The sequence below is a fragment of the Quercus robur genome, chromosome 2, assembly GCF_932294415.1.
Source record: "Quercus robur chromosome 2, dhQueRobu3.1, whole genome shotgun sequence".
Classification (NCBI taxonomy): domain Eukaryota; kingdom Viridiplantae; phylum Streptophyta; class Magnoliopsida; order Fagales; family Fagaceae; genus Quercus; species Quercus robur.
In genome coordinates this window covers 25,837,796-25,853,330 of record NC_065535.1, presented here as the reverse complement: position 1 = coordinate 25,853,330, position 15,535 = coordinate 25,837,796, and the positions used below count along the sequence as shown (strand labels likewise).

The following is a 15,535-nucleotide window of genomic DNA, read 5'->3' as shown; positions in this document are numbered from 1 at the left end:
TAGTTTTATCTACATAATGATAGGATTTTTAAACTTTTTCCTTTGTTAATTTCAATACATTCACCTGAGTTGATTAAATTCTCCGCAAATGTGTACATCATTGCCCAACAGAAAATTATTGGGTATTTAGTATTCTCATAATATAATGATATAATATTCCTTCCTCCCACATAAATAATGGATCTTGCCATGAATCTCATTAACGAGACTCATTATTGTGTGAAAGGAGCGAGTACCATCACTGTACTCCCATATTACAAAATTATTGCTCACGTCCAACATGCTTTGCCCTACAACAATATAGGACACTTGCAGAATCAAAAAATTGACTGACGCCAAAATCTTCCGCCACTAACTTTATGTGCAAAAGGATTCCTTCAAAATTGGGAACCATTGAAATTTAAGAATTTCCATGCTTCCCAAAACGAGAATTTGTTCCTCTCTTTTCGTTCATATTCTGAGTCTATTTGTTCCACTCCTTTCATGTATAAATAAATTCTTTAGTGCAAATGTATAATTCTTTTGTATTCAGAGTGAAGTTTGCTATAAGATATCCTTCCTTCAATTCTTAATCTAACGAAATGTTTTGAGAATTTGATTAGGACAGTTATCGCAAGGGCAGTAAGAAGATTAATGACCGGTTTTATTTCAAGGACAAAGGTCATTTTGTTGTTAACATATAGTTTTTGACAGATTTAAAGGTATACAAGTAATCGATTTAAAATGAAAGTGACACCATATAAACCTTTCAACATGTGAAAATTAATATCACAATAAAATGATATTTGTCAATTTCAAGAGCAAATACAATGCACACCATGGAGGCAATGAATATGATTAGCGTCTTGAGATCCACAACCAAACAGAGCATACACTTACCCAACATACTTCTACATATTTTCTCCAAGCAACCACACTAATTTTCTCTTTTCATTTTTCAACAAATTGATTATAATACGTTTATTACAAAGAATTACATTATTGTCAGGCTAAGCACCTCTTTCTGGCTGTATTGGTGGATTCATCCTATGTTACATATCAAGGTAGAAAAAAATTCTAACTAATTTTACTAACCCAAGGAAGGGAACCTGGAAAGGGACCTGCCCCACAATATCTGAACAGATCTTTAATCTCAGGGCACCCATTAGGATAAGGTATTGACCGGTGAAAAGGATCACGACCAAGTCTTTTCCGATAGAGTGAACCTTGACAGCCATATGGATCTCCTAGGAATTGAGCCCGCACCAATGCCTCACCTTTCAGAGCTGCTTCTTTTGAAGTAGATGAAGCTGGGGTGCCTAAGTAGAAGAATCTTGACTCTGGAAATCCAATTGCAGTCCGATGTAGATGTGCAAATCTCTCTTCCTTAAAATCATAACTTACAACCTGATCCCAATGTACAAAGAAATCAATATGAAAGTCAGAACCCTGAAAGGTGAAAAGGGGTGGTGGGGGGTATAAAGCTGCTGTGGTGAAAAAGACTCTGAGTTGGGAGTCTTTATTAAAGTATCATAATGGAAGACAAATGTCTTTCATCTCTCTGCAGTCTGCACTCACATCTGATATTATCAAGATCATGTGCATTACTTTGGCGAACAGACAAGGTTGTCGCATCACTCAAGGAGAAAAAAGTTGTTTCAATTCAAATATAACTTGCAGAAATTTTCAAGCAACAATTAAAAATTAATAAAATACCTAACTTGTAGTAGGCATGATTTGAATAAGAAAAAAATAATAATAATAAAGGACATGATACATTATCGAGAAAAGTGGTTGTACATGGCTGAATGCATCAACGAGGTCATAATTTTGACAAGTAAATTGGGTATAAACTTCAGAGGAAAAAAAAAAAAAAAAGCGTGTTCTCTTACAGTATGACAGAACTTTTACACAATAAATATCAGCATTTTAGACACTTATTTAGTAACCTTTACCACCAATTTAAAAAATGTTCTGAAGAATGAGTCTCACTTCGTTGACACAATGTGTACATTTCAGCAACTGATACCCAGTGATACAAGTCAAAAGTATTTACAATATTAGTGTACATTTGATTTGATGATCATGGGCAACTCCAATCACACAAAAACAAAGTAAAAAACTTGAATAATTGACTTTATTATAGTTTTCATAGAATCATAAGTTATTTATATTTCATAATCCCCTAAATCTAAATTTGGGGGAATGATCATGCCCCCTCTCAACCCCCTGCCCCTCCTCTCTTTTTTCTTTTCTTCTTCTGGCCCAAAGGAAATGCTTATGTTATGTCTGAAACCTTTATTGATGTACAGAAATTATACGGATTTATAGTCACTATTCTGTACTGTGATCCCATCTATTATAAGAGGGAATGAAAACTTAGATAAAAGTGTCTAATGATTCGTTTTTTTTTTTTTTTTTGGTTTTTTCTTTTTTCTCAACTTTATCCAATCTCATGTACATACACGTATTTAGCCCCAAAAGAAAACACTAGAAAAGAGAATAAATAAAAATAATAATAATAAAGCTTCCAGTAGAAGGGGCTTACGGTTATGTTGTAAGGATATGTCCCAGTAAGCTCTCGGAAACGACACACACTAAAGAGAAGATTCTCGAAACTGTCCCTTGCATGCTCTTCTGTGAGTGCCCTCCATCTCACATTTTCTTCACTGCCTATAAAAGCAGTCATAGCATAAGTTGCATATCAATAGCATAAGAATCAGATAGTTTACAGCTTTCATGTACCAGAAAAAACTCTACCATACAAATAAACAATGTTTAATCTATCGAGTTTCCATTGTTATAAAACAACAATCAACAACTCAAGGCTAACAGAAAACCATTCAATGGAGATGTTGTTCTGTCATCCATTGCAGTTATCCAGACTATTTATTAGCAACATGAAAATTCAGCTTAACCCAATTTAGCAAGAACTACACCCATAACAAACATGAAATTTTGCTGGCAATCCAAAGCTCAAACCCATTTGACAGGTATGTTGCCCCACTTGAAGGGGCGTGTTGGTAGTAAAACAAAGAGCACAATGGTACAAGCACCATTAGTTATGGCTTCAAATAGTACTTACAAGAAGCAACAAAAGCAAACTAATTGTCTTTCTGATCTTCACTGTAAGAAATGAAGGAAAAACATCCTCACTTCCTAGCAAAAGGAAAAGAAGCCATTTAAGCAAATTATCACTCAAAAACTAATGCAATAGTATTTCTAGATTTGGACCAAAGATTTTGATGACCACAGCACTGGGAGTGGTGGTACAGTGGTAAACACTGTAGGGGGTTGCTAACATTACTAGCAATGAGGGTAATTATGGTAGGAGTGATTAGGGTAGATTTGGAAACATTAGATTGGAATACTGGAGGTGACAGTGGCAGTAGGGTCAGCAAAAATAATATCCGTAGAGGTGTTGGTGATTTTAGATATAGTGGAGGTGGCAGAGCAGCAGTGTTCACCATGTTATGTTCATCTGAAAACAACTCAAATACCAACTTTGATGCTGAATTTGATTATTCATTTGAGCTATATGCTAAATTTGACGACACAACCAGATCATATGCAACAGCTCCAATTGTAACAAGAAGTTGCTAACCAGATTCTCTAGTGCACACAGATTGTTATAAGGATCCACAGGAATGCATGACATATGTGACCCTATCGCAACTAAACTAAAGGAATTTGTATATACTTTATGGAATATCAAGCTATTGAACACCTATTTAGATCTGCGCTGAGGATGGACTTAAAGAGCTTTAAGGACCCTTAAAGCTCTTTAGCAAAATTTACCACATTTATGGGAATTTTACTGAAGAGCTATAAGGACCCCCTTAAACTTGAAAAGAGAGAGAGAGATGATAATAATAATAAAAATAAAAAACAATAATATCAATATTAATAAAAGAAATGTTGTACCCAATGCACAAAGCTCACACTTCTGCAGGATTTAGAAGAAGTGATTGGTAGTTTGCCAATTGAACTAATTGGGTTCAAGAATACAAAACACTTTTATTATGTCCTCTTTTGCTATTTTCTCAAATTTAAAAGCTCTTTATCAATTTGCTTACCAAACAAAGTAACAACTTTATAGGCTATAGCACTTTATCATTGTAGTTTGCTTAGCTATAAATGCTATAACTCGTTTCTGTTAAAGATCTTTATTGCAAAAGCTCTACTAAAACACTATAGTTAAAGCTCTACTTCCTTCAGCAATACCAAACAAGCACTTATTCAACAGTTACATCAGTTTATACCCAAAATACCCTTAAGCCGATCTCATATCAGATATCCAACAACTGCTTACTTATTCACAGATGGAAACTGAGATCAATGGTCAATAAGACAGCATTCTCAAATTACTCCAGGAGGTGCAATTTTTTCCTAATCTTCATTTATCACCGTTGTAAAATATATTAGTACTACATAAATTTGGATAATTTCATAACATAATAGTTATTAAATACATTATGATTATACTTCTTTATTTTTTTTATAGATAATGAAATTTTATTGAAAAAAAAGAGTCACTCAAGTATAAAGGATGTATACAATTGGGGACGATACAATCAAACACACAAATTACATTATGATGATACTAAGCAACTGCAAATTTAATACAATCAAATCAAATGCCATGGAAGTTTTACTTTGCTTTGTACTGTATGCACTTTGTTCTTGATTAATACTATATTGATCAAAATTCGAGCATCTTTTTTCAGCAGATCATTACAACCATTCCACTAAAAGGTGAGAAACTTTTTTGAACATAACCATGAACTCTGGTACGTCTAACTCTAAATTTAGGCCAATATGTATATAGATAAATGAGCAGGTACAATCTATATTCTATCCAACAGACAAAAATTAGAAACATTTCTTTAGCAATCAACAATAAATAAGTTCTTAGTTTATAAATATTTTCTATTTAAGATCAGGCATGCCAAGTACTAAGATAACACATGCACTCACCAAACCATCCTTCTGATTCAGCAACACTCCAATAACTTTGTGCCTCACTACGAGGACCGGCATCTTTCCGAGTCTCCCCACCACTAAACAAAAGCAAAGCTGCATCATCTTTGGCTGCAATATCAACTCCCTCTTTTATATGTCTCACAAAGGTAGAAGCTTGGCCTGGATTCTTCTGATAAGACTCCAAAAACCATGAATCCTCCTTATCAACTTTCCCACAGCTACTACTCGTATAAACCGAATGTCCAGCAACCATTACAAGATTCTGAAGCTTTGAAAATGGATAAGTATCGGAACCCGCATCGAGTTTTTGATAACTATTAATCACCATCCGGTAATGACTCTCATACAGAGACAATATGATGAGAATTGTGAGCCCAAGTGACAAGGAGATGATGAAAACTAAAAGTGGGTGCAGCTTAGAGAAATACTGAATACGGGTTCCGAAAGATTTAAGCATTTTGATGGGATGAAAGGGTGAATTCTTAGGCTTTCGGATACGTCTACTAGTTCCTGATTCTAAATCAAAAAAGTCACCACCTTTTTTGGGGTATGCAAGGAAAGACTTTGGACTCCCAGAAGACCCAAATGAATAATTTTTCATGATAGTATGAATCCAGCTTATGTGTTTGGAAAGGGAGTGAAATTAAGCATACCCAGATGGTAATTTAGACAAATTAAGCAATGGGGTCATGGATTTTTCCGATTCTTTTTTGGGTACAAAAACACACACAACTCTGAACAAAAAAAGCAAGAGATATCATATCATACATCAAAGAATGGTTTGTAAAATTTTGATAGCTTTGTAAAGGGAAAATGAAAATCAATCCATCAAGTTGCAGGTATGAATTAATGAAGCAGAATCAAATGGATCTCTGATCTGAGTAATAATGATAATTTGATAATTAAGCAAAGAAAGAGAACTCACTAAAAAGACAATGCAAAATTCTGGGGTTTCTTAGTTCAGACAAGATTCAGGTTTCGAGAGGATCTTGTTTGCTTCTACGTACTGTTTAATCTTTAACTCAGATTGTGATTTGTGCTAACTCTGGCTGTTGACTTGACAAACACAAAAAAGAAGATACTCCTCATTTCCATTTCCAGAGAAGGATTGTTCTTCGAGGTGGTCAGTCCTTTTATTTTTTGATCTCCGTTAGAACTTAGAACCTAGAAGGCCCAAAAGTGTGGCTTCTCTTTAATGTCCACTAACACTAAATTGAGAAATTTTTTTGCGCCCATCAAGACAAGGGCCCTAACCAGATTTTACGGGTACATTAATTACAGTATTCAGCATTTCTACTGTTCTGTTTTCTTTGTGTTTAGTGTCTGCAAATTCTGTGGCCCGTTAACGTTATGGGTTGGGCTTTGTTCTGTTACTCCTTTGGGCCCATTCCATCTCCAGTCCACCTTTTTGGGTCTTCTCCCTGGTAAATAGTGATTGTCCATGCAATTATAGTTGTAAAGTTAATTTAAATAACTATAACTCCATATAAGTCTACAGCACTCTGTTTATTTTAAAAATAAATAGAAAATAAATAAAAATTAACAGATTAGCACATCTAATATAAGTTTCATAGACCAAATCAAGGGTTCCTCAATATTTGATGGTAATTATTGTTATCCATAAATTTAATTCAATATAGAATATCTATCATTAAAAATCTGTAACAAGTTTTAAAACAATTAATCTAAACGGTGGTGCAGTTTTTTATAGTATACAGGTCAGAATGAGAAAACGTGAATAGCCAAAAGGGCATTCAACGGGCTTTAATTCTAAAATGTGGGTTGTGCTTAGTGTCCAAGGGTGTGTAATCTCTTGGATCATAGTGTGTGGATCTCCGTAGTATCTTATGCAACGCTTCTCTCAGCTGGATTTTACATATAAGTGAAATAATGTTACATATAGCCATGCACAACAAAGCATCTTTGCATCACTGTGTGCGCCTTAGACAGAAGTCAAGGAAGTGCAACACTACGAGTTGACTGGCTGAGTTACAAAATGAGAGACAGTTAAGATAGTTTTAAATTGTAATAGAAAAGATGCTTTCCTTCCTGGTTTTTTTTAATGTAAATTGCAAAGGCCAATAGGCAGCGAAGTGTCTCTATATATCTCTCAAACACTTTACTCCAAGGCACAACAGACAGAGACTGCATTGAGATGATCGTTGAACTTGAGACGGCTTTTCTTGGGCGTTTTCAAGAATTCCACCCATCCACAAAGCATCTCTTAGTATGTCCATAATATCCAAATTCCTTGGAATCTTATCAATTAGAAATCATGAATATGTATTTTTAGCTAAGAAGCACGGTATGGGTATGGACACGGGTAGGATATGGTAACATAAGCAATTTATAAAAAATTATAACATAAAACGACCGATATAACACTGATATGACATGAGTACGACACGAATACAACATGGATACGGCACCTTAAATAAAGGGTCTGTACTTCCTAAATTTTTAGTCTTTGAATTCATACCACTAACGAGCTTATGTATTTTGCATTCATTATTATTATTATTATTATTTTGGGAATATTCACGTGTGAGTGACATAATTAGTTAAGTGAACCACATTTTATTTTTATTTTTTTGATAGGATGAACTCTTGCATTGGATACTAACCACAAGAGTAGGTGGTTGATATAACAAAATTGGTCCCAACCCTATTGGTTAAACTTTTGTGTCAACTGATATCCCTATATGATACATTAACGATTATGTCCCCAACATTAAATGGCTGCTGATATGAAACTGTAAGTTTTTTGTAGGCTACCATAATTCTTTTTAGCAGCAACTGTTAATACATACATAGACAAGCTAGCATTATGGCTCTTGTTTTATCAGGAATTAATAATATAAAACCTTCTTTAAAAAATGGTTTCAATTGTAATTATCGATGGACCTTACTGTTTATAGAGTTATCCGGTAAGTGAAAGAAAAGGCCTTAGAAGAAGACCATCTAGCTATCACAACTATTTTGCATTGAATCTCTTTCTTCTTCATGTTTTCTTTTCTCTCCTGATACCATATTCGTAAACCATGTCTTCCTCTGATATAGAAAGGCCCACTGTAAGGTTTGTTCATACAATATAAGAGTCTGGTCGCCTTCTCCCTTCATCAAGCCAGTGGAATTCTATAGAGATCAACTAGAACCTCATCCCTAAGTCTGAAACTGCTTATGATTCACTTCCTTCTTCATATTCAAAATCCATTGAGTTTCATCTCATTATCACAGACAAAAAAATATTTCAAACGTTTTATTTACATTTCAGGCTTCGCAATTTTGCTAGTCCTAGCCCTTGTCTTATTGATACACTTTTTGCCTCACAAACATGCCCAACATGGAACTTCAAGGAATCTCACACTTGCAATAAGCCAAGCTCTAACATTTTTTGATGCTCAAAAGTGTTATATATATCATAGCATTTCATTTAATATAAGATTTTTTTCTTTTCCTTTTTTGATACAACTTGATTGTTTTCTTGTGACTCACTGAAGAGTTGTTCTTTTCAGCTGGAAATTACCCGAGTAACAGTCCTGTAAAATTTCGAGGAGATTCAGGATTGCAAGATGGGAACTCAACTGGTACACATGACCTTGTGGGTGGTTTTTATGATTCAGGAAACAATATAAAATTCAGTTTCCCTGCAGCTTATACTGTTACACTCTTGAGTTGGACTGTGATCGAATATCATCAAAAGTATACTGATATAGGTGAGCTTGACCATGTTAAGGACATCATCAAATGGGGCAGTGACTACTTGCTTAAGCATTTTGTTCCTCCAAATGCAACTTTTGCTGCACCCATCTTGTATTCTCAGGCAAGCATACATAACTATTGTACCTTCGTCCTTTTTCCTAGAGTCTGGCATTGGAGATTTAATTTTGTGCATTGTGATTTTAGGTTGGAAGTGCTAATAATGATTCCAAGAATCCTAATGATATAAACTGTTGGGAAAGGCCAGAAGACATGACTTATCAAAGACCTGCTTCTACATGTGATATCACAGCTTCAGATTTAGCTGGGGAAATCGTTGCAGCATTATCAGCTGCATCATTGGTATTTAAAGATGATCAGGCTTACTCCAAAGATTTAGTCGATGCAGCAGAGAAGTTATTTGAGCTTGCAACTAACGTAGACTCTACGAAGCAGGGTACTTACACCACGGTTGATGCCTGTGGAGGAGAAGCAAGAAATTTCTATAACTCATCTGGCTACCTAGATGAATTGATTTGGGGAGGAACTTGGTTGTTCTTTGCAACTGGGAACACTTCTTACCTAGAAGATGTTAGCAGAAGATATGACGATGCTGAGAAGGATAAAATTCCTTTTGACGAAGGAATTTTTTATTGGAACAACAAGTTTACAGCTAATTCGGTAATTCTTATATGAAAATTTTAGAAGACAATACATAAGTTGGGTGTGGATCACAGAGCAATTTCTTAACTTGTGCAGTCTTTCAGGTTTTGCTAACACGACTTCGATTCTTCCATGATGTTGGTTACCCATATGAAGATGCTTTATTATCATCTTCAAACTTGACTGACTCTGTAATGTGTTCTTATCTTTCTGATCAGAACTTCGATAAAACACAAGGTAAAAGTCTGTTCAACTGCATTCCATATTTGAATACACACGTATGTAAATATTGAAACTCACTAATAAAAATCCTTTCTATTTTGAGTATTTCACTTTATATTCCAGTAATCAGAACTTATCACACTTCCTTCTTTTTTTTCTTAAAGTAACCAAATTTTAAAATAGAAAAAAAAAAAATCTAACACATTACATTCTGTAATTGGTGGGGCATAAAGTGAACACAAGTAGAAAGGATTTTTATTCTAAAATGCACTTTTTGACACTTGTATCTATGAGTGTTCAATTAAATTCCATATTTGAATATACATGTCTGTACATATGGAAACAAATTTCCGGGCATTTGTGTATATGAACTGTTCATGCTATCCCATAACTTTCCTTGATGTAGGTGGATTGATCTTCCTAAAGCCTGATTATGATACGCCACTCCAGTTTGCGGCAACAGCAGCTTTTCTCAGCAAATTGTACAGTGACTACCTTGATCTTCTGCGTAGATCAGGTGGGATGTGTAGCAATGATGGATTTTCTGTGAAGATGTTGAGGAGTTTCTCCATGTCGCAGCCTCGCAGGCAAGAATTAAAAATATCAGAATATTAAGCCTTGCTGCTTGATAGAATGGATGGAATTTAATTCATAAAGCTCATATATTTGAATAGGCAGTAATTTTCCTTCATTTTAATTGCACTCTTTCAGGTTAATTACATACTAGGAGATAATCCAACGAAGATGAGCTACATGGCTTTGGTGACCATTTTCCGACCCAAGTTCACCACAGGAGTTCCTCCATCCCTTGGGATAATCAACATTACTCTTGTGCAGAGGGCGATAGATGGCTAAACTCTGTGGATCCAAATCCAAATGTTCTTTTGGGAGCCATGGTAGCAGAACCAGACCAAAGGGATAAACCACAGTTTACTGAACCAACTATTTCGAGCAATGCTGGTTTAGTGGCAGCACTAATTGCACTTCATGATCCTCCCAGCGTTTCTTATGATTCAAATGGCTTTAGTTTCGGCATAGACCAACTGGGTATCTTTGAGAATATCTGTATTCCAACAGCTCCTTGAGATTTCAATCTATTGCTAACCTTGATATGGAATTAGCTGTACTAGGAAAGAGAGGAGGAAAAGTACCAATTGATAATAAAACAATTAAGTTAATAAATTGAATTTGAACAGTATTCCCTTGAGAGTAATTTTTAAAATTGAATTTGAACAGTATTCCCTTGAGGGTAATTCTTAATATAAGATATCCACTTCTATATAATTCAGATTGACTAATGGAGTATGGGAACAAGAGTGCTCATAATGTCCAATTTAAATTTTCTGTTTCACTCAGATGTTGGCAAGAGCACGTTGCAGGTGAGCTTATGCTAAGTCATAACTAGTAAGTTTGTCACCCAGGAGTTACATTTGCAGGTTCAGGGTCTATTTGGATACCGCTTATTTGCTGAAAACTGAAAACTTATTACTGAAAATATTGTAAGAAAATAATTTTTGAATGTGTGAATAGTACCGTGAGACCCAGAAATGCATGGCTATGTGCGTTTTTGCATTTTTTGGCTGGGTTGTGAATAATGCCATGAGACCCAACCAAAAACGCAAACGCTAAATAATTTGCACGCAAACACACACTCATATTGTTGTTGATGGCCATTTTGGAAGTCCAGGTGGAAAAGAGAAGCCCAGTAATATGGATAGAAAAGAATTGGTAAATGGATAAAAAAAAACTCATTAAGCTCAAGCGGCAGGAATAATGGATCACAGGCCCATGAGATAAACAAATGGGTCTTGAGGGGATAAATGGGCTTAAAGGAGCCCGAAAAGAGAGAAATAAGCAAACCATGGGCAGTATATGATGTGGAAAAGTGAGAATGGGTCACGGCAGACCCAAAGTAATGAAAGTAAAGAAAGTAAGAGGTTGATGGCAAGCCCATGAGTTCCAAAGATGAGGGATAATGTAATTGGGCCGGGGAAGCCCAAAGAACTCAGTAAAAGTTCATGGGAATGCAAAGTTAAAAAAAAAAAGGGCCTAGGAAGCCCAAGGAAAGCAAATGGGGGAGGGACGCCCAAGAGAAAACAAATGGGACATAGGAGCCCGTCAGTGATGTAGTAAAAGAACCAATGGCCGTACTGGGCCATTGAGAGAAGAATAAACGGTAGGCCCAAAGAGGCTCAACAGGATTGAGGCAAACAACTTCACAGCAGGAATGATAAAGTGGTGTGGCAGGAGATGGTAGTAGGAAAAAGGGTGGGCTAAAGAAAGGCAAAACCCACCGTCAAGCAAGGCCTAGCCCCTAAGTGGGGCAAGCCATAAAAGAAAAGGAATCCAGAAAATAGTCAAAAAAAGGACGACAGACTGTGCAGGCCAACCACGGCAAATGCATGAGCAGCAAGTAGATCTTGGACATACATGAAAGAGAGGCACGTGCAAGGCCCAGGCGTCACTAGCTTGTACCCAGCCAATACAGGACACGATAAGGTCATGGGTCAGAGGTAAGAGGGCATGCTTTGGCGGAAAGGGGAAAAACCTATTCTAAGGTTCCTGCTCGAGCTCTTTTGGGGGAAGTGTCCTGCTGGAATGACATACCACCCAAAAGAAGTAAAGTTGAGTTGGAACCACTAGGTGCATGCCATGAGGGATAGGGAGAGAGAAGGCACCCATACCATAGCAGGGAAGGGTGTCACGGGAGACAAACAAACAAAATAGTTTTCTTTTGTTTGGTGACGGGGAGTGGCACACAGACGGACCAGTGGTAGTCGACAAGTACACCCAGACTAAACAAAGATGGTTAAGGGCTAAAATAGTAAAACCCAGTCACGACAACCACTATAAAAAGAGGCCCTTGCCGTGTACAGGGGACGACACAAGCACCACGGTGTAGGAATTTGGAAACGAGGAAATAGAAAACAAGTATTAAGAAAAAGAGGAAGAAAGAAAAAAAGATAAGAAAGGGGAATATTAGAAGAGAAGGAAGGAAAAAGATAAAGAGTTAAAGCAGCAAGCATGCACCAATAGGTTGATTCCCCCTCTCCTTCTCAAAGTCCTACTCTCTGCCAAAAACAAAGAGTTCTCTTGTGCACTAACCATTCAGGTCCGTTTCCCTCAAAGTGATTAATTTTCACGGCAGGATTTCCCTGGAAGATTATTTACTTTGAGAAAAGGCATTCTTCCCTCTCTGGTTTTGGTTCTGCGGATCAGATTTAGCCTGATTTCTTTCTTTTTTTAATTAACCCATATACTACCCACTTATTCCCCTTACTTTCTTTATAAAAGTAATTGTTGTTAAACTGTGATTATCTTTTCTTGATTAGGGATCATTTATTCACTTTAATTAAGAAGTCAAAGTAATTTCTTTTGTCTTATTATTATTATATTTGCCTACCACGACTCATCTAAAACAGCTCTGCCCTGCCATAAGTACGCTCTTGGTGAACGAGGTATAGTTTGTGCACAAGTTGGACCAAATTGAGTTGCAATTGGACCGGTCTCAACTCCCTTACTCAGAATATTTGAGCCCAGTATCACAGGAGGTAGCCTAGCCCAATATAACCAAAAAGGCCCACTACAATTATTTACATAGCCAAGGCATGAGATTGATAGAAACCATAAGTGTCTAGCTCCCATGACTACCTTGCTAGCACTAGTAGTTGCCTCAAACACTATTGATCTCATATTTGAGCTGAGCAAATTTTATAAGCATTTAAGAAACCAAGATCCAAATCAATAATAATAAATACAAAAATAAATAAATAACAAACATACACATAAAGAACACAATAATTTATATGGCTCTACGAGATGCCTACATCCACGAGTAGTCGATTTCAAGGTACTAACTTTGCACATTTTGGTTGGAGGCCTTTCCCAAACTAAAATTTGCACGTACTTGTCAGGTCCTTTAAAGTTTTAGCTTTATGCAGTTTGGGTAAAATGTGCAAAAAGTTATTTAGTTATGAAGTAAGGTGGTCCAAATAGGAAAAAGTCTCCAAGTTGATTTTTGAATTTTTCCACTAGAAAGCATGGGTGTGGCTCCAAGGCTACCGCACCCACACCGGACTCGCCTTGATGTGGTGTCTAGCATCCGACGTGCCGATTCACCCTTCTTTTTTCCTTTTCTTTTCTTTTCTTTTTTTCTTTTTTTTTTTTTTTTTTTTTTTCTGATTTGGCCCAATTCAGACAGAAATGGGAGCCAAAACGGCCAATACAATCCGATTCCAACCACCAAAACAGATTGATACGGCCCCATTCTGGCCAATACGACTGCCAAAATGGGTCGTTGGCCGCCATTCTTCTGCTTCATGTGGCCTTGTGAAAAAGAAGAAGAAGATGAGAAGGCACAAAGAAATTGTTAGAACTTAGAAGAGGTGAGGAAGAAGAATAAAAGTTTACTGGCCTCTAAGCACGCGCATGATCAGGCGCTCTTCTATTTTTTTGGGAAAAATTTAATAATTTGCATTCATTATAATTTGAAATTACTACATTTTTCAATCACAAAAATACATAGGTGTGTGATGAGTGTTATACGTTGGTGGGTGAAATAATTTTTTCATCACACGCCTAGATATTTTTGCTGTTGGAAAATGTAGTAATTCCAAATTATAATGGATGTAAATTATTAACTTTTTCCCAAAAAAAATAGAAGAGCGTCTGAGTACGCGCTCACGCTTAAAGGCTAGTATGCACTTAAAAATAAACACAATCTTTCATAAAAATAAATAAATAAACACAACTGCATTTGGTGGTAATGATTCCTCTTTTACATTTGACTTTAGAACCCCCAATGTAGAAGAGGAATGTATACATCCATAAAAAATTAACTAAAAAATGGAAAATATAATCCAAATTAAGAGAGAAAAAATTAAAAAAAAGATTAGAGTAAAAAGTAGATAAGAACTTGACCCTACAATCTCATGTTTACTCCCCCTATAAAGTGTATTAGACTCCAATTGCAAAATCAATTTAAAAAAAGAAGAAGAAAGTAAAAACTCCACAATTGTTAACACAGTAAACTAAATACCACGACCATAAAAGGACAATGTTTAAAGGGTATTGGACTTTAATGGCATTGTAAAGCAATCTTACTCATAACCTGGTTGTTGCAATTCAGAAAAACAAAAGAAAGAAAAAAAAAAAAAGTAATTCCCACAATTGTTTACCCAGTAAAGTAAATATCACAAAAAATCCCTAGAAGATGTTATTGATCAAACTGCACTGAAGACAAAGTGACAAACTCACATGTATAAATCACAAATTAAGCAAATCCTAACATGGTGTGGAAGTAACCTTTGACATGGCCATGAATTAATTTGGATAATTCTTCTCATGAGTGTTTATCATTATGGCATAAATATAACTCCATGTAACTTGCATTTAGATAAAGGAAAAATAACTTGTGACTTTGGGAGTGATTGTGGAAAAGTGGTAGTTTTGGCAGAAATATAACTCCATGTAACTTGCATTTAGATAAAGGAAAAATAACTTGTGATTCTGGGAGTGATAGTGGAAGAGTGGTAGTTTTATTTGAAATTTTAGCATATTTTACTTGAATTTTTAAATGTGATGTTATCTAAAACTTGTACTGTTTTTAAACTTTGAATTTGAAAAAAAAAGGGGTGGCTAGGGTAGTTTTTTTTTTTTTACAAAACTTAGGATAGTTTTTAAATAAATAAATAAGAACATGGTAGATAATTTTTTTGATACAATGTAGCTTTTTTCATTAGGTTTTTTTTTTAAAATTTTTTTTATCAATTTAAGATTCTAAACCATTTCTTATGATTTAGAGATAAAGATAATGGTCTGTTTGGATACAGTTTATTTTTGCTGAAACTGAAAATACTGTAGCGAAATAATTTTTAAATGTATAAATAATACTGTGACACCCATTTTTAATGAAAAAGTTGCTGAAAAGTGTAATTTGTGAGACTCATAAAAAAAAAAAAACGCAGATGCAGCTTTCAGCCCAATCCAA

General features: G+C 35.5%; 1 protein-coding gene and 1 pseudogene across 1 annotated transcript; one reads left to right on the top strand and one right to left on the bottom strand.

The window, feature by feature from the left end:
* Positions 1 to 740: 740 nt before the first annotated feature.
* Positions 741 to 6,122, bottom strand: LOC126713059 (uncharacterized protein C57A10.07). Its single transcript, XM_050412704.1, has 3 exons — positions 4,957 to 6,122; positions 2,528 to 2,652; positions 741 to 1,386 (listed from the first exon to the last, which is right to left on the bottom strand). The coding sequence occupies exons 1-3, from the start codon at positions 5,561 to 5,563 to the stop codon at positions 1,057 to 1,059; spliced, it is 1,062 nt and encodes a 353-aa protein (XP_050268661.1). The 5' UTR covers positions 5,564 to 6,122; the 3' UTR covers positions 741 to 1,056.
* Positions 6,123 to 8,003: 1,881 nt separating this feature from the next.
* On the top strand, positions 8,004 to 10,631 carry LOC126696743 (endoglucanase 25-like; annotated as a pseudogene).
* The last annotated feature ends 4,904 nt before the right edge of the window (positions 10,632 to 15,535 follow it).

What these genes read in the sequence shown, in the direction of transcription:
- LOC126713059 (XM_050412704.1), bottom strand. Translation starts at nt 5,563, where the DNA reads ATGAAAAATTATTCATTTGGGTCTTCTGGGAGTCCAAAGTCTTTCCTT. An exon ending in TGAATCAGAAGGATGGTTTG is followed by an intron (nt 2,653 to 4,956) that starts GTGAGTGCATGT and finishes CTGCTTTTATAG; the next exon opens with GCAGTGAAGAAAATGTGAGA. An exon ending in CATATCCTTACAACATAACC is followed by an intron (nt 1,387 to 2,527) that starts GTAAGCCCCTTC and finishes CATTGGGATCAG; the next exon opens with GTTGTAAGTTATGATTTTAA.